At 40.1% G+C, this 25,737-nt stretch overlaps 1 protein-coding gene across 1 annotated transcript in view; it reads left to right on the forward strand.

The window, feature by feature from the left end:
* Positions 1-19,148, forward strand: part of LOC134204022 (peritrophin-44-like) — a 30,164-nt gene extending 11,016 nt beyond the window's left edge. Inside the window, 1 exon segment of the mRNA XM_062678858.1 lies at positions 18,781-19,148. Coding sequence (XP_062534842.1) covers positions 18,781-19,023 — 243 coding nt within the window. The 3' untranslated portion in view covers positions 19,024-19,148.
* Positions 19,149-25,737: the final 6,589 nt, after the last annotated feature.

Consider the following 25,737-nt stretch of genomic DNA (forward strand, 5'->3'; position numbering starts at 1 on the left):
AACGGAGGAGCCTTCCCTAGCATCACCCCAACAACCAACAAGAGGAGTGGGACAGTCGTCAACTACAATCTTTCTGTGAAGCAGAACCTGTCGTCTAGTCAAAACAATGTCAATTATCAGATCAGTTACTTCTACGTAAACAGGATGGGCGAACCGAATTTTAGCTCCTGAAGTCAACAACAGTTTCTACCTTCACATTTCAGTTCGTGGAACGATTTCTCCGAACCAACGCGCTGCATGCAGCTCGGGGGTGATTGGAAATCCTGCAATAGTCATCAACAGTTGTTGACAGGTCGCGACAGGTTGTTAGCCTCAGCAACATTTGCACAATTCAATAAAAAATACACCGCTCACACTTCTCTGGGAATTAACGTCTGCCATTTTTTCGGGAATAATACTTCAGGAAATACCATCCAGTTTTTCCAAAAAATTCAAGAGCACTTTCAGAAATTCCTGTAGAAGCTCTTTCCAAATTTTTTTTCAGGTGTTCCATCGAATACAATCGGAAATTCTATTCTCTCGGTAATTTCTCCGACAAGAATTACTTCTACAAGTTTTGGACAAAATTTTCCTCTTGTGGTTTCCCCAGTTGGCCAAGCGGTAAGGTGCGCGGCTATAAAGCAAGACCATGCTGAGGGTGGCTGGGTTCGATTCCCGGTGCTGGTCTAGGCAATTTTCGGTTTGGAAATTGTCTCGACTTCCCTGGGTATGAAAGTATCATCATGATATACGAATGCGAAAATGGTATTTAACTTGGCTTAGAAACCTCGCGGTTAATAACTGTGGAAGTGCTACATGCTGAAACACTAATTACATGTCCCAGTGGGGCCAATAATAATAATAAGAAGAAGGTTTCCCCAGAAAATACCCCGGAAACTACTTCGCAGATAAATCCAGAAATTCCTTTGAAAATTCAAACAAGGTAATATAAGAAAATTTCGAATTTTTTTTCGTTGGTTCCTTTAGGAGTTCTTTCAGGAATTTCTTCGGATGTTTTATTAGAAATTCCTTTGAGAATTCCTGTAGGAATTCTTTTTAAATTAAAATTAAAATTCGGATATTCCTTCAGCAATTGTTGAAATTGTTTTAGGAATACCTTTGAAAATCACTTTAGAAGAAATTCTTCCTTTATTCTGTCAGAAATTGATTTAAGAATTTCAACGAGATATGCTTTAGGAAATCCTTCAGAAAATCTTTTGAGAACTCCTGCAATAAATTTTGAGAACTCCTGCAATTGACATTTTTTCGAAAAATTCTCTGGAAAGACCTTTGTAAATTAATTCGGAAATTCCTTGGAAACTTCCTCCAAGAAATCATGCGGAAATCATCTTAGCCGAAAGTTCCGACAGGAATTATTCCAGAAATTTTGTTGTAGATTTTTTCCGTAAATTTATTGAAATACTAAAAGAATTTTGAAAAGTTTCTAACGGAGATTTGAAAGGAATTTCCGGATGAAGCTTCGGAAAGAATTCTTAAAGCAATTTCCAAATGTTTCCCAAAAGAATTTTTGAAGTGATTTCCGAAAAACATCTTGATGAAATATACGAAGGTCTCAAGGAATATCTAATTGAATTTACGGAGGAATGTCCGAAGGGATTCCTGAATGAATATTTGAAGGAATTCTGAAGGATTTCCAAGAATTCTCTCACATTTCTAGAGGGACCTCTTAAGGAAATTCTGGAAGAATTTTCAAAGGTATTTTACCTATAGGAATTTTAGGGAAATCTTTAGGGAAAATCTGAAGGAATTCGTAGAAATCCTTCTTAGAATTTTCGAAATAATATCTTAATACTTTCCAAAAAAAAATCTGTATCTATCTTCGATGTACTTTCCTGAGAATTTGTTGAAAGAATCTCTGGAAAAAATTCAAGAAATTCTAGTTCCTTTGGAAATTCCTTTAGGAATTTGTTTGGTAATTCCTGAAAGAAATTCCGGCGGATTGCTGGAAGAATTCCCTAAGGAAATTGCGGAGGATTTCCCAGAAAAATTTTTAGACAGGTTTTGGAAGAAATTTTTGAAAGAATTCCTAAAGGAATTTCGGAAGGTATTTCTAGATTTATTTGCTGAGAATTTTTGAAGAAATTCTTTGAGGAATTTAGTAATGAATCACTGGAAGAATTACTGATGCATTACTTAGAGTAATTTACGATGGAATTCCTGGAGAACTTTTTGAAGGTACAGGTTTACCTCGATTATATGGACCCTCGATTATATGGACTTTTTACCTCGATTATATGGACATTTTTTTTCGCTCAATTTTTTTTGTGTTTTGGGGTTTTAAAAAGATGTTGAATATTGTAAGTCATATTTTACATTGATTCTATATTTATTATGGTACATTGGGCAAATAAAGGCCCGTAAGGCATGTTGTGATGTTATATATGGAGATGCACTCTGAGTCATATGCTCGATTGACTTGATTGTTTTACCATTTTCGCGTTGGAAAATTTCATTGTATATAATGATAAATATACAATTCTTTAATCTGCAACAGCCACGGCCAGAAAAATAATGCGTATTTTTGGTGATCTCTGCCATACGAAAACGTGAAGTGAATTGTCAGACTGACAGTATGCGGAGCAAGTGATAAGATGAGATTGTCATATTTAGCTGTTAAATCTTTGCTTCCAACCTTTTTCTGCTTTTGGTGCATGGTATAGAAGGACGGATGATGTATTAACATCCAGCAAATCGGACCCACTGAGACTGATTTTTTAGGAATATCCACGAAACTGGAGGAGTTTATTTCAATATGTGATAAATAAAGTTCCAAATGGTTTTCAAACCTGGCATTATTTCTTCTGGACGAACTTGATAATTTAGAATGTAAAAAACTGAAAACTCTTCGAGCAGTCTTTATGTTTAAATAAATGTTATCGAATATCCTGGTATTCACATTTGTTCAGCACAAGGCTTAAGGATTATACTGACGCTCAACGGTAGGAAAAAGAAATTTAATATCTTTAGAATGTTCTTGAATTTTTTGAGGACAACTTTCCCAAAGAACCCATACTTTTTGACGCCATACTTTTTGACGAATAGTGCTGGTTTCCAAGCTTGACCTAACATTCGCCCTATTTTAAATTAAACATTAAAGCCAATTCCAATTCTTCAAACGTGCGGCACTTTTCCGATTTTTTTTTATTCTAAAATATAAGTTCTGTGAAAAAGTTGAACTTAAATAAGTCAATGTATTGACTGAGACAATAAAACGAGATACATTTTGTTTTGGGAAATGTCAATTGGTTCTTGTAAAAATGACGCTGGATAGAGCCCCTTATTTACATTGATTTAAATTCTTTTTAAGAATATCAATCAAACGCAACTTGTTCCAAGGAGATCCTTTAAAGATAAGTGTCAGAAAAGTGAGACTGTTTCTACGCGATTGCATTTTGGCCATATCTTCTGAGCCCATAGTCCAATCCGGCCAATTTTCAATAGGAGACAATAGGACAAAATTTTCCATCGGTTTCAATTTGCTGCGATCAAAAGAGGACAAGTGTCAGTCCTTCTATATAAAGCCAGTTTTTGAATCTAACATATACCTTTCTCGACCACTCAGTGTTTGCTTTGTTGCTGAAACAGGAAGGCACTGTAGTTAGAATTTGTTAATAAGTATATTAGTGTGCTCACATTGAGCTGGGCGAAGTCTTAATTACTAACGTAATCTTAGAAACTAACGGCTGGAAAAAAGGTTACGTTCTTATAAAAAATCATAATCTACTGAGTTATCATAAAATGAGTTCAAACATGCGGATTAGACTGTAAGGCAATATATGGATATTTTCTTTCAACTTTTAAGAGAGTAATTCTCGCTGAAACCGGGCCACTATTTGCACGAGGTTCTTAAAAATGTTTAAATTTACATTCTTTCGAAAGCTTTCGGCGAGTATATTAAGGATCCGAGTTAAATTCATCAGAATTATGAACCCCTCGTTAGTTATACACGAAATCATTTTTATGGACACCTCGATTTTTGTCAATTCTTGACTTACCAAAACTGTCATAACTCAACATTTCTCAACCGATCGTAGAGATCAGCATATCGTTGGAAAGAGGAAAAGTGTATCCTTAATTTGCAATAATAAAAATAAAAGTAGCCATATTGAATTTGGCCGCCATCTTAGAATTCTTGTTCAAAACCATTTTTCCGCCAAGTTCGCAACCTCCGATTTTGAATATTAATACATCGATGGAAAGCTTAGCTTATATTGTGCATTCTGTCCGAAAATCTCAGGTGTATGTTTTTTCTATCAAAAGTTATATATGATTTCCCAAATTATTTTTTTAAGGGCCATCTGACCAACGAAAATTATTTTTATGGTTAATATGGTAATACGACGTCAGTTCCTTGATTTCATACACTATTCTAAGCCAAATATGTTTCAAAAATCAAAAGCATATCTATAACAGTATTTTATTTGAAGAGCTCAAAAGTTTTGAGCATAACGGTGCCGTATTCAAGTTATTGTATTAAATAATTCAAGAATTTTGGTATTGGTAAATCGTACTTAACTTTTGATAGAAAAAACATACACCTGAGATTTTCGGACACAATGCACAATGCTAAGCTTTCCATCGATGTATTAATATTCAAAATCGGTGGTTGCGAATTTGGCGGAAAAATGGTTTTAAAAAGAAATCTAAGATGGCGGCCAAATTCAATATGGCTGCTTGTATTTTTATTATTTCAAATTAAGGGTACACTCTTCCTCTTTCCAACGATATGCTGATCTCTATGATCGGTTGAGAAATGTTGGAGTTATGACAGTTTTGGTGAGTCAAGAATTGACAAAAATCGAGGGGTCCATCAAAATGATTTCGTGTATAACTAACGAGGGGTTCATATTTCTGATGAATTTAACTCGGATCCTTAATATACTCGCCGAAAGCTTTCGAAAGAATATAAATTTAGGCATTTTTAAGAACCTCGTGCAAATAGTGGCCCGGTTTCAGCGAGAATTACTCAAGACTTATTTCATCGTGTAACACAAATTTCGAGAAAAAAAATTTGCTTCGATTATATGGAAAATTCGATTATATGGACTTTTTTGCATCGAAAAAGTCCATATAATCGAGGTATAGGGTAACGGTACCAATAGTGGAGGTATTAGTAGATCAACAAAAGAAAATATTTTTAAAAAATTGATAATTATGGGAAAATTACAGCTTTAATATCCTAGTCAGTAGATAAACTAATAAATTAGCTATTAAAAATGAGATAGATGTCATTTAACATCAACAATTACCAAATATTGCTTGCACCACTATGGGTACACTGTTCCTTTAGTGGCGGTAAAAATTAATTTTGGTTCCCATAGTGGTGCTATCCATTGGTTTGTTATGAGACTCGCCACTATTGGTACAGTTGCATCACTATAGGTGCAAGGGAGTCAATTTTGTTAAGGAAAATCATTGTTTTCAATAGTTTTTCAACCGAAATCTTAAGATAAGTTGCATTTAACAGGATATTTAAAGCACGACGCATCAACTGAAACCATCGTGAAGTGTATAAATATGATTAATCTCATTGAAACCCCACTACCTCCACTATTGGTGCTACCTCCACTAAGGGTACGGTTACCCTACCTGTATGCATGAAAGATATTCTGGATGACGAATCGAATTAATTCCTGGGGATATCTTTTTACGTAAAAATAACTGGATCATATTCCGAACGAACTTTTAGAAAAATTCATGAAATATCATCTGAATCTGGAGAAATTTCCGAAGCAACTCCTGAAGTAAATTCCTAAGGAATTCTTCAGAATATCCGAAGAAGTATGATGATAGATCGACTGCAATCCCGATATTTTTGGGTTTATATTTTTGGCATAAAGTCTTAATTCCAGATTCAAAACAGGGTTTTGTTTTACTACTGTATGGATTTGCGCTAGAATTTCCGAAGGAATTCTTTCAGGTAATCCTGACGGAACTCTTGTGAATGTTTCTGAAGTTATTTCCGAATGAATTCCTGTAATAGCCTTGAAGTTTATATAACAAAAATCAAGTTGGTATTTCGTTGAAAATTCCATTGGATTTTTTTTTCGTGGATGCCTTTAATAGCTCTTTAGCAAATGTTTTCAGAAATATGTTAAGAAAATATTTTTGAAAATCTATTTGTGTGACTCTTCGTAAATAAATTCAAGATTACATTCTGAAGTTCCTGCAGAAATTTCCTCAAAAACTTTGACAGAAAATAAATCTCTGAAGATCTAAAGGAATTTCTAGAAGATTTGCTAAACAAAAAATGGAGGTATGACCAAAGAAATTCCTATAAGAATTTTCGAATGAATTTTTGGAAATCTGGGGAAATCCCTGAGTGGAATAACGAAGGTATTCTAAGAATTTCTTTCTAGTGTTTCCGAAGGGATTTATTGAGAAAGTACAAGCAGAATTCCTAAAATATATTCCAAAGATTTCTACATCAATTTCCGAAGAAACTCCTGAAAGAATTTCCAAAGGAATTGTTAGAGAAACATCGGAAGGACTAAAGGAGTTTCCGAAGGTATTCCCAAAACAATTTGCGTAGGTATTCTTGAAGGAACTTCAGAAGGATTTCCCAAAAGAATTTCTGAAGAAATCCTAAAAGAATTCGCAGAGGAATTTGCGAATGACTTTCGATATTGCTTTTAATTCCTTTTTTTGAATTTTCGAGAAATTCTTCTAATTTATTGTGCGAGGATTCTGTATTTACATGATTTTTTTGCTCGTTTTTTTGATCGTGTGACTTCAATTAGCTACCAAAATCTTTGCAACATGTTTCAAAAAATCCTAAATAGTTCAAAGAAAAATCACATGGTTATTAATATGCGTTAAACATTTAGGATGGGTGCAAAATTGAGAAAGTGTAAATCGTGTAAAAACAGAATCCAGTGCACAATTTATTTTTGGAAATAGCTTTTTTATTTTCCTCGAAAATTCCTTTCAGAAAATCCTTCGGAATTTCTTATAGGGATTTTTTTTGAATTCCCATCCCAGCCTTTCAGAAATTCCTTGAAGAATAATATATCTAAAGAAATTGTTTCAGGAAAACCTTCCAAAATTCTTTAAGGAGAATTCTTTTTACGGGTTTCTTTATGAATCCCTTTAGTGAAATATTCGATTTGGTGGGTCACGTGCCCCAACCTAATTCCGCAGTGTTGAACTGCTCGTTTTTCCGCCTATTGTTGAACGCACGTGCATTTCTTATGGAAGTTCAGCAGTAGGCGACAAAATTTGCCGTTCAACATTTGGCGGTTTTCCCTATATTGTATCCCGCCTGCTATATAAAGCATAATTGTAAGAATCATTCATATTGCCAATGGAAGTTGTTGGAATTATTTCTTGCATAACTTTGAGAGGATGGAAGAAGCCTACATCAGACTGGAAAGCGAAGCTAAACGGATTGGACTAGTCATCAACACGTCGAAGACGAAGTACATGATAGGAGCTACAAGAGAGGTCAATGTAAGCCACCCACCACGAGTTTCTATCGGTGGTGACGAAATCGAGGTGGTTGAAGAATTCATGTACTTGGGCTCACTGGTTACCGCCGATAACGATACCAGCAGAGAAATTTGGAGACGCATCATGGCAGGAAATCTTACGTACTTTAGACTACGCAAAACGCTCCGATCGAATAGAGTTCGCCGCCGTACCAAATTGACTATCTACAAAACGCTTATTAGACCGGTACCGGATACCGCACTATAAAATATTTTAGGCCGGATAGAAAAACATGATTTTCGGGTAAATCTCGCTTAACTTTTCAAAAGGACCTAAGTAACATTTTTTTCATGAATTAATTTGAATAGCGCAATCAACAGAACAACATGAAAGCTTTTGATTGCAGAACTCAAATTAATTCATGAAAAAAATGTTACTTAGGTCCTTTTGAAAAGTTAAGCGAGAAATGTTACATTCTGGTAAATGTTGGATTTGGGAAAATTCCTTATGGTTATTTGTTGTTCGGGTACTTGGTTATCGGGTATTTGTTATCAGCCCAGCTGAAAATGTCATTCGACCAAACGGGTCATTTGACCTAAACGGTCGAATTGATAGAAACGGCTAGTTAGCCAATTTGTCGAACGGTCATACGGCCGGAAATGTCGTTTGGGCGAATATGTTATTTGGCCGAAATTGTTTGATCGAACAAGTCATATGGTGGAAAATGTCGTTGGGCCGAACGAATTATACGACCGTAAATGTTGTTTGCTGAACAGGTCATATGGTTAAAAGTGTCGCTTGGCCGAACAACAGTGAATGTGAAAAGCGTGAAATAACTGATTATAATTGAGAAGTAAGAAAAAGGAAAAAAAGCAAGAAAACAAGAAGTGAAAAATGAGAAGTAAGATGTCTCATTCTTCACTTTCAACTGCTCATTTTTTACTTGAAGCGTCTTACTTCTCACTTCTGTGAAATTAAGATGTGCGAAGTGAGTACGCATATGAAACTTCAAGTTATGATGTCAAACCCGTATCTCCGGCTGAAATAAGACTTCTTCCAAAGCGTAAAGATTCACAACTAAGAAAATAGGGACAGGATTCGAAATTATCACAAATTTTTAGGATAAGTTGAAGTAATTCGGTGATAGAAAGGACTTAGCGAACAAAGCACTGAAGCGAAATAATGAAATTGTATTAGGACCTAAACATAGTACGCAAACACAATTTCATCTATATAATACTTTCATTCAATCAAAAGAAACATTCATAAATTACGCAACGTTTCGCTGGGAGGGGTTGCGAGATGTGTGACGATCCATATAATTTTTAAAGGATTCAAACAAATAGTGTAAAAATGGGAGGGGAGGGTTGATGAAATAGCCAAATTTTACGTTACGTGATTGATGGACTTTCTTTAAGGAAAATGCCTTTGTATACGCCACGCGAAACCTGATATATATTTTTACCTCTGTAGTTTTTTGTATATATAAAAAACAATGGTTTTTCGTATGAAAGTGCACATTTTTAGGAACCTCTCCCCCTTTAAGAGCTACATAATCTTTAAACATTCCTTAATATATGCTCATTGAACATCAATTAAATGTTATTACCTCTTATTTGTGTTAATATATACTTAAAGTGGGGTAAGAGTGCGTTTTTCACTTGTCTTGCAAAAAGGGTTCTACCAAAACGAATCTCAATAATTTCAATATTTTTTCCACTGGGTAACATAAAGGAAGAGTATGTGAATCATCGACACTGATTTGATATGCAGAAGCTTGCTTCATAAGGGCCACATGGTCGATTGAAAACTAAGTGCGTACTCTTGCCCACTCTACTCTACATTTTTCTCAGCATTCACAAATTAAGTAGAAAGCAGAATGAGTTATAAATGAAATTGGTTTCCAAAGTTTTCCAGTTTTATAAAATATTGCTTAACAAATATATTAAAAAAGCTCGAATCAGTTTATACATTCTAAGCTCGATTCTAAACTAATCTTGTTATACATGTACATTCATGATATGCTGATTGAGCTGATAGCCGTTTAAAATTTCGCCATTTATTATAATAAATATGATATATAGTAACTTGATGCCCATCCACATACATTCAATTTTCAATTCCACTTGAACAAGATATTTATTAAGATTAATGGCGTAATCTGAATAGGCTATAACACATCGCCTCATCTATTGAATTTTATTTCTAAGAGGTGACCTGGCAGCCATTTGAACATATGTACTGCGACTTTAACTTCCTTAACTTAATCCACAAATTATGTTCAATTATGCTAAATATGCTCAACTACGTTTTCAATTGCATGGATTAACCAGCAAAGGCTCAACTAAAACGTGGCCCATGTAATAAAACGTGAGCTGGCAAAGCAAGACTGTAATTATTGCTATTGAGTCATTAGATTCTATAAGATAATAAAAAACCCAGATTAATCCACCTACAGTGAGATTTTGACCCTTCCTTAATTAAAAGGAAATATTTTCAGACTCCAGTACAGTGAACGTTCGCTAATTGGGGTTTTTCTAGTTGGGGCGCTTTTTAGTTGGGGGTTCGCTAATTGGGGCGAAACCCAATTAAAAAGCAGCTAAACGTCAGAATGTGATGTCAAAAACGCGTGGACGTTTTGTTTCCGTGTTTGGCGGGATCGATATTTTCTGGCGCGTAAAATTTTCCTTTGTTCAATGCAAAAAGTAAACAACATTGACGCTTGTCAAAGCGCCCCAATTAGCGAACGGCATTCGCTAGTTGGGGTGAGGTCGTGCCCCAATTAGCGAACGATCACTGTATTTAAAACGAGATAAAACTACTCAACCTCCCACGGCGATTGAAAGTATAAAGACAAATTAATTGCCTACCAAAAGGCGGATTCCATGGGTTGAGTGACAACAAAACACATGATTCCGTACTGTACGTCAGGTTGCCTATCTATCAGGCAATCGTCGGATTGAATAGCTATTGTAACATGTGGTAACATCATTGGTTAGATACTATCGTAACGCTGGCAGCATGTATATTCGTAATTTCCAAAGACCTTGATATTAAATAATCCAGAACTAACTTAATCAGTCATTGATCTGAACGAAACTCAATAGCGTTCAATAATACCATATATTTTGCCTTATGGCTGCCTAATTTTGTATAACTAATGATGTTTAATACCTTAAAAATGAGCGAGATTTATATGGTAGTAAATTTTGGAATTTGCACTCATACGCACACATACATGCATATAAGTGGTCTATTAGTGTCTCAAAACATGCTCACATTTGTTATCTAGCTTCCACCAAAGAAATTTTTGAAATCCCTTCAAATTTTTACGTTTTTGCTTTTCTGAGAAGGTTTTGTGGTACATGCTTCTATCTGTTCCTCAATTAAAATCAATTGTTTCTTTGAAACAAATCCGAAAAATAAGCATATTTTCATATCATAACACTTGTTGCAATTAAATTTTCAATATTTAAGTGAATTTGTTTCAATTGCCATACATTTTATTTCATAATTCAAGAGGTTTATTGATAGATCAATACATAACACGCCTGCGTAACGCATACAAAGTGAAATTATAGACACTTCCGAAGGAAGGGTCAAAACAACAAAATCTCAATAGATCAAAGCTGAATATTCAAAATCTGAAAATGTTGTGAAAATCCTTTGCAAATACCAAAAACTTGTAATTCAAAAGAGTTCATGGAATGATTTTTCATCTCAAGCTAGTTGATTTTTCCAAAAGATAGTTCGAAGAACAAGTTCTGATATTGGTTCAAAATTTTGGAACTATTTTTGAGTTCCACAAAAAAACTTGTTTATTAAAATAATTTCATGACTAATAATATATTCTGACCGATGGTCAAGGTAACGAAAGTATAAAATTAAATAGCAGGAACATGAATTAGTACAATACAACATGTTACCGCTAAGTGTTACAAATGAAATTGTTTTTAACAAATGAGAAATGCATACAAAGCGATTTTCACACTTTGCTAGTTGACAGAGCTAGTTTGGGCGGCGCAGAACTCTATTACTCTGGCGGGCGTAGATCAAATTGGTAGCAGTGCCATTCGCTTACCGATTGTTTCAATCGGACAACTAATGGCTACCAAAGCAATCGATGGAACATGCCAAAAAGTGGAATTGGAGGTTCCCGCGAGTCTGCCGGAGGTAGGCTCGCTCTCTTTAGTTGCGACCGTGGATGTAGTTACATCGTGTGAACCCAAGTTATTTTTTTGAGAAGTGCAAGTGGAGAAGAATTTACACGTGCTTCTGGGACGGTCCAACTGGCTGGAGAGCCCCGATCACTAGTCCCACTAGTTGGTGCTGGTTAATCGACAAGGATCGGAAGAGTTAACCGGTCTTGCTCAGTGTGATTTTTATCACTACGGCTCCCTGCCAAAGAGTGGCACCGGTAGTCGTCGCGAATCCCCCTCCGCAGTGTTAACTGCGCGAATACACCATCCGCTAACCGCCAAGGACAACCGCATTTTGGAATCCCATTGTCAGTCATCTCGGATATAGGAAGCTGGCAGGTAATCTACGGATCGATCGTCGTCTACGAGCAGATCGTCGTCCGGTCAAGTGCCTCGTGGTATAGTTTATCGTCCGACGAAGGTTCGCCGCCTTCTCATGTGGGGAAGCAAGCCAAGGTATCAACTCGACGTTTTGTCGGCCAGCCCCGTTATATAGCAGCGTGCACACAACCCGTCAACGTCCGGCCGAACGCCTGTGTCACGAAAATCATCTCCCGTTAATTAGAACCGGCAACTAACCTGCAAAATATTGCGCCTTCAATTCCATAGTGCGCCCTGTCGGCGTTCGATCGCCCCGCACAATCCGCCATCCTTTCGGCGACCCATCGCCCGCCGGCTTTCCATCTCCTGGTATTCCGGTATTCCGCCCGGCCAACAATTCATCTGGCATTTCGCCCGGCAGACGCTTCATCGCTCGTCCGGCAGTCCGCCCGGCCGAGGCTCCATCGCACGTCCGGCATTCCGCCTGGCCGACGCCCCATCGCTCGTCCGGCATTCCGCCCGGTCGACGCCCCAACGTTCATCCGGCATTCCGCCCCACCGGCGCTTCATTGCTCCGGCGACATTTCATCGCTTTGCTGACAGTCGCCCGATCGGACGTCCGTCGTCCTGCCACCACTCCAAAGTTTCGTCACCCTGTACAAAATCAATCGTGAGTAATTAAAGAGTTTATACAGCTAACCTCCCGAACTCCAGTTACTAGCAAGGTCCGAAAACCTCCCCATAACCTCTACCGACCCTGGGACTCGAGGACCAAAAGAGGCCTTGCGTGCCCACCCCATAGGTGGCCGTTGGCTATAGACCAGCTACCGGGGGTTTAGGACTTTGCCCCTTCCGGGTTCAGTTGAGTAGTTCCTCGAGGGCAAGAGGCCGTACCAGAAACGGTATCAAACTGGATGAATGTAAGCAATTTCTTTTACCTTGGTTCATCGCCTAACTTTTATAAACTAATCGATTAGTCCTACACTGTTTTTAATTATCCTTTTCTTATGACATACATAAAACTACATTTTTATTTATTTTGCATTAGATAAATAGAATTAAAACAACGTGCAATTACCATTCCCACTTTATTAAAAAAAAAACTAACTCCAACGCGCACCCGGCACATCAAAACCGAAGCCAAAACAAAACAGAATTTGACAGCAACAAGCACGTGACATGCGACTGTATTGGTATTGTCGGCGTAGCACCAAGTTAGAATTCGGAAGTCGGGACTTCCGAACCGAACTTTCGTCCGAAGTTTTATTTGTCAAACTATTTGATGCGTTGCTTAGCGCATCTTTAGGCGAATCCAGCGCACTACTTCCGAAGTTGGGAAAGTTGCCTGTATCTGGAGAAAAATCCAACTTCGGTATAAAAAGCGGTATAAATTTATTCCGGATACACAATAACACCACCATTCGAACAAGCTACACTCTCGATTTTATGCGTGGTACACTTTCCGTACGGTGCACGAAAAAGTGGCGTTTGAGTTTAGGGCGAAAACCAAAAACGAACAAGTTCAGAGCAGAAAGTGTACACCGGTGCAGCTACGCCGCAAAAACGAAAACGACATTAGTATTATATATGCATTTTCTCAGTTGTTAAATGAAAGCCTTCCTATGCCCGATATTGCACGAGAATGTACCTTGTGTTGCAAGTACAGTGGATACACTATGCCCAGGGTGTCGTTTTTCCAGATTTTTTAAAATGTATTTGATAGTAATAATAATTTCCTCAAATTGTGAAATTGTTTGATTTCCGGGTTCTTCCCTTAATTATTTCATTTGGCATATCTGTTATAATTTTCTCGATATTCCAAATTTTTCGATTGTCCAAGCTCGCTCGATTGTTTTTACATTTGATCCATTATTATTTATTTATTTAATCAGACTAAGGCCGAAGTGGCCTGTGCGGTATATAAGAGTCTTCTCCATTCGGCTCGGTCCATGGCTACACGTCGCCAACCACGCAGTCTACGGAGGGTCCGCAAGTCATCTTCCACCTGATCGATCCACCTTGCCCGCTGCGCACCTCGCCTTCTTGTGCCCGTCGGATCGTTGTCGAGAACCATTTTCACCGGGTTACTGTCCGACATTCTGGCTACGTGCCCGGCCCATCGCAGTCGTCCGATTTTCGCGGTGTGAACGATGGATGGTTCTCCCAACAGCTGATGCAATTCGTGGTTAATTCGCCTCCTCCACGTACCGTCCGCCATCTGCACCCACCATAGATGGTACGCAGCACTTTCCTTTCGAAAACTCCAAGTGCGCGTTGGTCCTCCACGAGCATCGTCCAGGTCTCGTGTCCGTAGAGGACTACCGGTCTAATTAGCGTTTTGTAGATTGTCAGTTTGGTACGGCGGCGAACTCTATTCGATCGGAGCGTCTTGCGGAGTCCAAAGTACGTACGATTTCCAGCCACTATGCGTCTCCGAATTTCTCTGCTGGTGTCATTTTCGGCAGTCACCAGTGAGCCCAAGTACACAAATTCTTCTACCACCTCGATTTCGTCACCACCGATGCAAACTCGCGGTGGGTGGCTCACATTGTCTTCTCTTGAAGCTCTTCCTATCATGTACTTCGTCTTCGACGTGTTGATGACTAATCCGATCCGCTTAGCTTCCCTCTTCAGTCTGATGTAGGCTTCCTCCATCTTCTCAAAGTTACGTGCCATAATATCTATGTCGTCAGCGAAACCAAATAGCTGGACGGACTTATTGAAAATTGTACCACTCGTGTTAATCCCTGCTCTTCGTATTACCCCTTCCAAAGCGATGTTGAATAGCCGTAACCCTCTGCGGGTTTCGAAGGGACTCGAGAATGCCCCTGAAACTCGAACTACGCACATCACCCGATCCATCGTCGCTTTGATCAACCGTGTCAGTTTATCCGGAAAACCGTGTTCGTGCATTAGCTGCCATAGCTGGTCCCGATCGATTGTATCATATGCGGCTTTGAAGTCGATGAATAGATGATGTGTGGGCACGTTGTATTCGCGGCATTTCTGCAGTACTTGGCGAATGGCGAACACCTGGTCCGTGGTGGAGCGTTCGCCCATAAAACCCGCCTGGTACTGCCCCACGAACTCCCTTGCAGTTGGTGCTAGTCGACGGCATAAAATTTGGGAGAGTACCTTGTAGGCGGCGTTCAGCAATGTGATTGCGCGGTAGTTGCTACAATCCAGCTTATCGCCCTTTTTGTAGATGGGACACACGACACCTTCCATCCACTCCTGCGGCAAAACTTCCTCCTCCCAAATCTTGGTAATGACCCAGTGCAGCGATCTAGCCAGTACTTCACCACCGTGTTTAAAAAGCTCTCCTGGTAGTTGGTCAACCCCAGGGGCTTTGTTGTTCTTCAGCCGGCTAATCTCCTCCTGGATTTCCTGGAGATCCGGAGCCGGTAGAATTATGTCCTGCGCGCGTTCTCCCAGGTCCATCACCATACCGCCATCTTTGTCTGCCACATCGCCATTCAGGTGTTCTTCGTAGTGCTGCCGCCACCTTTGGATCACCTCACGCTCGTTCGTAAGAAGGTTCCCGTTTATGTCCTTACACATATCAGGCTGTGGCACGTGGCCCTTACGTGAACGGTTTAACTTCTCATAGAACTTTCGTGTGTTATTAGCGCGGTACAGTTGCTCCGTTTCTTCACGGTCTCGATCTTCCTGCTGGCGCTTTTTCCTCCGGAAAATCGAGTTTTGCCGATTTAAGACCGTTTTAGTTGGAAATAATTACAAAGCCACTTGTATAAGAGATAAATCAGTTGTGTGATTCAGTAATATAAGACTATTCTAAGTTGAATTTGAAGCCAAATATATAGAGCAAAGTTGTTGAATTCCTTAGCAGTGTTGATGAACTGGAAACAATTATGCTGCTAATAAGTAACGCATAGCCGTTAGAAAAATATAACATATTCATACACCAAAACAATTGAACATTTGAATCTCGTGCTTCATGGTTCTGGTTCTAATCTACAGAAAATAAAACTGAGGAGTATTACAGTTTTAATCTTTGAAAATCAGCTGCTTTTAAGTCTAATACGGCTTTCTGAAAAATGCACGTTACAGATTCATATTGAAAATGAATGTTCAGAAACGAATCGACTAAGTGAATCCTGAAGCCCCATACCTACGAGAGAGGGGGTCCTTAAAATTATTCAATTACATATGACATTCATCAATCGAAAAATCTGGTAATTCTGAGCTGGGATGCGAAATAGGGGAACTGTTACGTCTTCCATCTCACTGAATATATACATGCCTGGTAGCGGGTCACTTTTTAGTGACTTGGTCACTTTTTTCGGGCTAGTCACTAAAAAGTCTCTTTTTTCGTCCTCAAGTCACTAAAGTCACTTTTTCTCGTAAATAGTCACTATTTTCAAATATTTTGAAACTATTGACTAAGATTTTTTATAAGGCTCTATGTATCCATCGGAAAATGCTTTGTTCATGGCGGAAATGAAATTATGGACATTTGAAAAATGATCGCTCTCTAACTTCGCCAGCCATTTAACTCGCTGCTCTTATTGGCATTTCACCAGTAGCTAATTGAAGGTGTTTTACGTCACAATTTATAAATTGGTATACAGTCATGCAAGCAGGAGACCTGTCGATTTTAACTCAAACTTTATGCATTGAGGGATGGTGGGGAGACTTGATTCTCCCCTGTTTTAACAAGAATTAAAGTAGTATTGTTATAGCGTATTTTTATAATAGATCCTCTAGACATATGATCGTTATGTTGCGAGTTTTGTTTATTTAATTGACAACCTTATTTACTGTGTTTTGTTCCTCCTAAAGATGTTTTTTAGTGGCCACGCAAAATTAGAACAACTTCTCCCAATAATGACCAAATGCTATCATTTTTTCACAGCACAGATCCATAAATATGCTAAATAACCATGATCTTCCTTGATAAAAATGCCATAATTCCACCACAATTTCAGGATATTTGGATTTTAAGTTGTTACCTCAATTTGAGCAGACTTCCCTCATTGGGAATCCATATAATTGCCTATAATTGTTTTTTCGGTTTTTTTTTTTTGTAGATTTGACAGATGTGATGAAGGGTTTGCCATTAAAAAATATTTATTGAGTATCATAGATATCATAGAAAGGCGATCATCAAGTCTCCTCAATTTTGAAGATTGCATGCGCTGTCGAATTCCATAGCAAAAATCGTCCATGAATACACACAACCTGCGTATTTTGGAGTAAAAATATTTAAAAGCTCAGAGAGCATGGTCCTCATTACAAGCAGGACGTCGAAGGTTCAATCCCAGGCTCGTTGTACATGAATGTCCATAATTTTTGTATCGTTTTCTACTAAAACGATCCGTACTGTTGTTCCTGTCGTACTAAAAATTCAAAAAACATCCGTTTCACCTATGACAAATCGTTGAGTTCTCTGCATCTTTCTTAAGTAGGTGCTCAGCTAATCCAATGATCGAAATTTTCACTCATTCTCACGATAAGAGAATGCACATTCACGCAGATTTTCGCCGAGAAACAATTTTCAGAAAAGAAAAACAGGCGTTAAGAGTGATAACCATATTTCGCTCACTTCCAGTGGCGTAAAAATTTGATTTGCTTGCAGACTACTCATAGTTTTGAGTTGTCCTGCTTTTTACAGATATTGAGTAAAATTTCCGTGGGGTTAAAAGAGAGGGCAATACAAATTTACTTTAGTCACTAAGTAGATAAAAGTTAGCGAGTACGATTTTCGCGTCTCTTCTGAGTTCGTTCTAAGAGTGGTGAGTGAAAAATGTTTTCCGCCACAAATTACGAAAAAATTATACTCCTTCGACCCAAAAACGCCTGATTTCGTCTCATCGAACTTGTAACTGAAATTGGAAGTCACTATTTGGTCACTTTTTCTGCAACTGTAAGTCACTATTTGGTCCCTTTTTTCGTCAGCTTTGGTCACTAAAGTCACTATTTTGAGTGGCTTCAGTTGCTACCAGCCCTGATTCATCTCATCGCAAAACAGAGAAATACAGCACCAATCTTGTCGCTTCTTTTTGCTAACATGCGTGAAAAAATCACAAAAATGAAAAAAAAAAACAAATCAATTTCCGTTTCATTGCTTTGTTTATGATGGGATGGAAATGGGAACTATAAGATGAAGTGCCGAACCGTTCCCTTGTATACTCAATCTGATACCTTGACATTTATGTATAAAAATGAGTGCTGGCGTAACATTATTTTAGAGGATGCCTCTAATAATGTTATTCCATTTCGCGAAGATCTCAACATTTTTAGTTTATTTTTCCAAGGTTTCATCATACAACAGCGAATTTCAGCATACAACTTCAACTTAGTGCAAGGATTCTATGCCATGATACCATTTTTGCATTCATAAAACATGAGGTTATCACACTTATAGCCAGGAAAATCGAAAGGCCACTTCCAGCATGATATTATCACCAGGATTTGAAGAATTCTATGCGACTATTTATTTGGTTGATGAACTTTGTGGGAATAAATCGCTACTTCCACTGATAAATTTTCAAAACTTGAGCGGAAATGTGTTTGGGTTTCCATGAGTAATTCTTCGGAGTTTCAGCAGAAAAGTTTCCGAAAAACAAAAGCACAAACAGATTCATATAATTTACGGTCAACCCTTTGAGTTAATTGGCTCCCAAAATTGAAAGAACAAGATGGTTTTATTATATTGGGTATTAAAGTTGTCACCTGGTGCAAGAATTATTATCCCATTTACTTTACTAATTATTTCTAGAATTACTATAATCATGATTTTCTAACAAACTTTCTAATTATGATTCGCTAACATCCTCTAATAATGATTTCCTAACTAACTTCATTACAGGTTATCACAGAAAGCCCGCCTCTCACGGACTGCCCGGCGTCCGGATTGCACTACATACCCGTGGCAGGGGATTGCTATAGCTTTTCTATTTGCCTCGACGGTGGCATCATTGGCGAAGAAACGTGCGCTGACGGTCTTATCTTCGATATCAACCAACAGAACTGCCGACCACGGGCTGATGAAGGTGCTCAGTGTATCACCGATCCGCCGTCTGAAGCAGCATTCTTTTTGAATTATAAGTGAGGACGTCTCGGTGACGAAACGCAAGTGAATCGAATACAATTGTACCAAAATCGCTTTTTTTTACTGTGAAGAGTAGTCAGTTTAATTTAATTATATATACTAACTATGATAGATTATTAAAAACATATTCCTGAGCTTAAGCTTTTGCTTGATGTGTAAACATTGTTTGTCATATACATTCCGAACATCCGACTTCTGAAGCATGTCTATGTCGAGTGTTGAACAATAAATTTGCATCACCCTGCTTTAATCCGTCTAAGGTCACAAACGAGAATGACAACCTCTTCTGCAATCCGAATACTTGATTTTTTAGCCATCTGGCGTTGCACGTACCAGTTTAATCAGTTTCGCCGGAAAACCATGTTCGTACATTATCTGCACAGCTCTGCCGAAAAACGTCCAGCTTTACTGTTTTTCAGCTCGTTTGGAGCCTTCTTTACCTCGTCCAGCGTTGGTGCCTCCACAACTTGACCGTCGCTGACTATGTCCATACTGCTCCTTAATACACCTTTATTTTTATGGTTCAACAAATCTTCGAAGTGCTCCTTCCACCTGGATGCCACCATAGGCTTGTCTGTTAGCAAATTCCGTTCTCGGTCATTGCACATGGCGGACACTAGCGCAGTCTTATGCCGCACGCCATTGACAGTTGCGTAAAATCTCCCCATATCGTTTCTATCCATGTTTTCCTGCGTTTCAGCTATCACACTCTCTTTGTGTTGCTTTTATTCTGCGGTGGATTCGTTTCTCTTCTGTCCTCACTACACTGTACCGCTCTGTATTGGAACGGGTACGAGCCACTAGCATTCGACTCCTAGCAACATTTCTCTCGTTCGTCACTCGCTGGCACTCCTCATCAAACCAACCATTTCGTTGGCGTCGCTGTGCAGTGTAGTGTTGGAGCTTCGTGGATATTTTCCCTCAATCTGTTGACGTCGCCAGATCCGGTGGCATCTCCTATCGACTCGTCCAGCTTCTAATGGTACTGTTCAGCAATTCCGTCAACTGACAAGCGTTGGATATTGAAACGCATCGTTCTGTTGTTTCGCGAATTCGTGACGCTGGAGAGTCGCGGCCGAATTTTTGCAACTACAAGGTATTGATCCAAGTCGATGTTTGGACCTCTGAAGGACCTTACATCTATGACATCCGAGATATGTCATCCGTCAACCAGCCCGTGGTATATCTGTGAGCAAGTATCTCCACTCGGATGTTGCCAGGTGTGTTGCCGGATATTCTTACGTGCGAAGTATTTACTGCTGATATAGTATAACTGGCAGCCATTAACAACGCAGCGGAGAACAACGTCAGGTATATGGGACGAAGTCGACGGAACGATTGGTTCGACGAAGAGTGCAGACAGATTCTGGAGGAGAAGGACGCAGCGCGGGCGGTCGCGCTGCAGCAAGGTACCCGGCAGAACGTGGAACGTTATAGACGGAAGTGGAGACAGCAGACCCGCCTTTTCAGGAGAAGAAACGCCGCCTGGAAGAAGCGGAGTGCGAGGAGATGGAACAGCTGTGCCGTTCTCAAGATACACGCAAGTTCTATCAGAAGCTCAACGCATCCCGCAAAGGCTTCGTGCCGCGAGCCGAAATGTGCCGGGATAAGGATGGGAGCATCTTGACGGACGAACGTGTGGTGATCGAAAGGTGGAAGCAGCACTACAAGGAACATCTGAATGGCGCTGAGAGTACAGGCAGTGAAAGTCAAGGCAGCGGAGGAGATGACTACGTCAGTTCAGCGGACGATGGAGGCCAACCAGCCCCCACCTTGAGGGAAGTTAAGGATGCCATTCAACAGCTAAAGACCAATAAAGCAGCTGGTAAGGATGGTATCGGAGCTGAGCTCATCAAGCTGGGCCCGGAAAAGTTGGCCACTTGCCTGCACAAACTGATAGTCAGAATCTGGGAAACCGAACAGCTACCGGAGGAGTGGAAGGAAGGGGTTATATGCCCCATCTACAAGAAAGGCGACAAACTGGAGTGTGAGAACTTTCGAGCGATCACCATCCTTAATGCCGCCTACAAAGTGATATCCCAGATCATCTTCCGTCGTCTGTTACCATTAGTGAACGAGTTCGTGGGAAGTTATCAAGCCGGCTGCGTTGACGGCCGCTCGACAACGGACCAGATCTTTACTGTACGGCAAATCCTTCAAAAATGCCGTGAATACCAGGTCCCAACGCACCATCTGTTCGTTGATTTCAAGGCGGCATACGACAGTATAGACCACGTAGAGCTATGGAAAATTATGGACGAGAACAGCTTCCCTGGGAAGCTTACCAGACTGATCAAAGCAACGGTGGATGATGTGCAAAACTGTGTGAAGATTTCGGGCGAGCACTCCAGTTCGTTCGAATCGCGCCGGGGACTAAGACAAGGTGATGGACTTTCGTGCCTGTTGTTCAATATTGGTGCTAGAAGGTGCCATGCGGAGATCCGGGTGTAACAGCCGGGGTACGATTTTCAACAGATCCGGTCAATTTATTTGCTTCGCGGATGACACGGACATTGTCGGCCGAACATTTGCAAAGGTGGCAGAACTGTACACTGTGAAGCAACAAAAGTTGGATTGGTGGTGAATGCGTCAAAGACAAAGTACATGCTTGTGGGCGGAACCGAGCGCGACAGGCCCGCCTGGGAAGCAGTGTTACGATAGACGGGGATACCTTCGAGGTGGTCGAGGAATTCGTCTACCTCGGATCCTTGCTAACGGCTGACAACAACGTTAGTCGTGAAATACGAAGGCGCATCATCTGTGGAAGTCGGGCCTACTACGGGCTCCAGAAGAAACTGCGGTCAAAAAAGATTCGCCACCGCACCAAATGTGTACAAGACGCTTATAAGTTGTCCTCTACGGACATGAAACATGGACAATGCTCGAGGAGGACTTGCAAGCACTCGGAGTATTCGAGAGACGGGTGCTTAGGACCATCTTTGGCGGTGTGCAAGAGGACGATGTGTGGCGGCGAAGAATGAACCATGAGCTCGCCCAACTATACGGCGAACCCAGTATTCAGAAGGTAGCTAAAGCCGGAAGGGTACGATGGGCAGGACATGTTGCAAGAATGCCGGACAGCAACCCTGCAAAGATGGTGTTCGCTTCCGATCCGGCAGGTACGAGACGGCGTGGAGCGCAGCGAGCGAGATGGGCAGACCAGGTGCAAAACGACTTGGCGAGCGTGGGGCGTATCCGAGGATGGAGAGATGCGGCCTCGAACCGTGCATTGTGGCGTCAAATTGTTGATTCAGTGTTATCTGTTTAGATGCAAACTAAATAAATGAAATGAATAGTATAACTGGCAGCAGCAACGGTCACAAGTCGCAGACCATTATCGTCGGTAGTGGAATGAAGACTTTCAGTACCAATGAAAGAGCGAAAGAAACTTTCTCTTCTGATCTGCGCATTTGCATCCCCGATGACAATCTTCACATCGTGTGTTGGGCACTCTCCGTAGGCCTTATCAAAGCTCTCATAGAACTCTCATAGAACATCTCATAGAACGAGTTCGATCTTATGATAATTAATTATTTTAAAGTAAGGGGGTCCCGTAGCGTAGTTGGCTACACGTTCGACTTTCAAGCGAATGGTCATGGGTTCGATTCTCAGCCCCTCCACCAAAGCCCTCGTCAGCCGCCGGATGCGCAGCCTATGCGGTGGCGTATTGGGGTGCACGCCTCACCGTCACGGCTGCCTGATGACGACTGACAACTTGTTCCTCTCGGAGGCATTCCTCCAACGTAACCCGGATAAATGGCAACCGGACAATGCAGCGATCATTGGATACACGACATGGACAAAACGAACACAATGGACTCACGACGAGATGGACCAGCAACGACAACAACAATGAATAATGGAAAAATCTAAAAATAGATTCTGTGTGGATTCTGGCTGCAGAATACCACAGTAGATCTCGGCACAGTAGCGGTTAAGTAACACAGAGTGCCTATCAAATAAATAAAGGAATATTAAACATATTTTAGGAGAAATTTTACACAGTTATAAGTCTTTACAATTCTTCCATTCACTTCCACTTTAATCCACTTTGTTTAAATCAACAGTGTAACCTCTCAGTTACAATCCTATCGTAGCATCGATCAACAATAAAAAAAAAATGTACATAAAAAAATTATATATATATATAATTTATGGTCCTAGAATTAAATAAATAGATTAAGATAGTGATGTTATATATTTAAAAGTTTTGTTAGCCCATCCTAGTTCCTTTCCTTCGGTGTCAGATGCCCTTTACAACCCTATTATAAATTTAAATTTGAATTATCCCTTACCCCCTGACACCAAGCAACCGCTGACAACAAACGAACGTTTGTAACAACGACCGTAACCCGCTACCATGCTACCATGTCGGTAACAATACGCATTATGCCATGGCGGTTTTGTAAACTGCGGTCCAGCGGATATAAAAACCACCTGAAACCAGGTTCAGGATCTTATTCGTGACAGAAAATCAGCATCTTGCCGTAGCGATAAGCCAGTCGGAGTGCTGAGGTGTAGAAGATTCCGTGCGCGATTCTACCATCCTGGTATCTGCAGTGAACCGAGTGCCTGCCAACTGTGCCACGTAGGCGTACATCGACCGGAGCGTAGGTGGTGAACGCAGCGAGTGAAGCTTACCGAAGCAATAGAGAGACGCCATACCATCTCGGCGACCAAACCATTCATCCACCGAACGTCGGGACGAGGGGCCTGTTCATCGAGCGAGCGACGTCAACTTCGACCGTATTGTGGGTGGTGGCGAGTCCTAGGCTGGTGATCGACGACTCCCGTCATTATCGTCGCATCACACGTGGCGAGAGCGTGACAACGGCCGTCTTGGAGGTGAGAGCCCCTGTAAGGTCCGGCGGGATTACCCCCGCTTGCAGGACGCTCAATATCCGATGAGTTGTCACCCCGCTAACGAGCTTAGGGACGTCACCGTGTTTTCTTCTCCCCACCCCGCTTCAACACCCCGATGAATGCCAGCAGAAATTGCAGCAACTGGAGTCTGCTCACTGCACTACATACGCCGTGGATGACCGCTACCCGAGTAAAAAGGTGTGTTATATCTTCTCCCCATTCCCATTCCTAGAATTGTTTAAATTAGAATAAAATTGCATTTCACTATTTATTATTTATTATTTTCTTAGACCATATTATCCCTATTCCACCATCTTTTGAATTGAATTAGTGTTTGATCGGTGCATAAACGTGGGAAGTTCGTTCCGTTATTCAATAACTCCCGGATTGACCCTGAGCTTAGATTAAATTAAATAATAACTTTCAACAGATACGTATTTCGTTTTCTTCTTGAAAACTCCTTCAGTGTTTTGTTATCGACTTGATAACGAAACACTGAAGAAGATTCCAAGAAGAAAACGAAATACGTATCTGTTGATACAAACAAAGTTGATTATACATGGGCGTAGCCAGGATTTCGAGTAGTTGGGGGCCAACTTTGTTGGGTCTTCTGAATCGTAGTTTTATAGTAGTTTAATAAAAACACATGAATATTAGTGCTTAGCACTATTTCCGTCTAAGTTCCAAAAACTTTGAAACCACATCCACAACCAACAGTAAAGGCTGGATCACAATAGCGCTTTGCGCTGGATGCTGAAGTCAGCGTTTTGAACTAAAAGGAACGCCAATGAACGTGACGCATTCACGCCCTTAATGCAAGGTTCGCGTTATGCGTTTGTTTAACAACAATAATGATTAAAACAATAATGGATTTAAAAATGCATGTTTTATTGCTCAAAATAATTAACCAACTAGAAAGAATATAAAATCAGCTATAACAACCGTCTAAGACGAGTTAAGTAACTCCATTTGATTCCACCAATTATTTCTATATATTTGCAGATACGTATTTCGACCACAACTGTGCGGTCGTCTTCAGTGTCTCGTACTTGACTCGACTCGAAGAATTTCTTGTAAAAATTTCAAAGAATTCCTACTGGATTTCCACCGTAAATTTATACAGAAATTATACCGTGGAGCATCGAAATCCGTACACTTAAGCACCTTAGTATATGAAAAAGTCATTAGAAAATTGGAATCGAATGTAAATAAAACGTTTGTCATTGACACAGGCGCATGAAGGCTCCTATTTTTGAAGTGTTTCACATTTGCTCATTAAAAACTACAAAAAAACCCAGATTAATCCACCTAGCGGTGATGGTGCCTTTCTCGTTCGGTCAAAAGGTTTGGAAAAATTTGGAAGAAATATGTGGATTGGTCTTATTTTTCATATTTGTCTATGTATGTATGTATGTATGAAGTTAGCCACCATCCTGGCTGGAGTCTTGCTCTGCATGCGGTTCCACTTAACAGTAAGGTCAAATTTCAATATAATTTTGAATTCAACATATTGCTGTATGAAAGGCCAAAAATGGGGGTGGTGGACCTGTAAGCAGAGACACTTACACTAAACCCACGGGAAAATAAGAATCTCCTTCCAGCAAAATGATCCAACAAAAATAATAATGAAATTTGCAATTCTTGTTAAGCTTTCCACGGATGGTTTGTTTGAAGAAGGGCGCGTCAACTGGTTAACAACTGTTGGAGATAAAAGTAATAGACGCGAACGACTGATACTTTCCTTCCTTGACTCCGATTGGCTACCACTTCATTGTCCAATTGTAACTTCATTGATGCCCTGATGCACCCTCCCAGTCCCATTTCATATATTTACAGTCAAATCAGTAATAT

This window comes from Armigeres subalbatus, unplaced genomic scaffold (assembly GCF_024139115.2).
Source record: "Armigeres subalbatus isolate Guangzhou_Male unplaced genomic scaffold, GZ_Asu_2 Contig347, whole genome shotgun sequence".
Lineage (NCBI taxonomy): Eukaryota > Metazoa > Arthropoda > Insecta > Diptera > Culicidae > Armigeres > Armigeres subalbatus.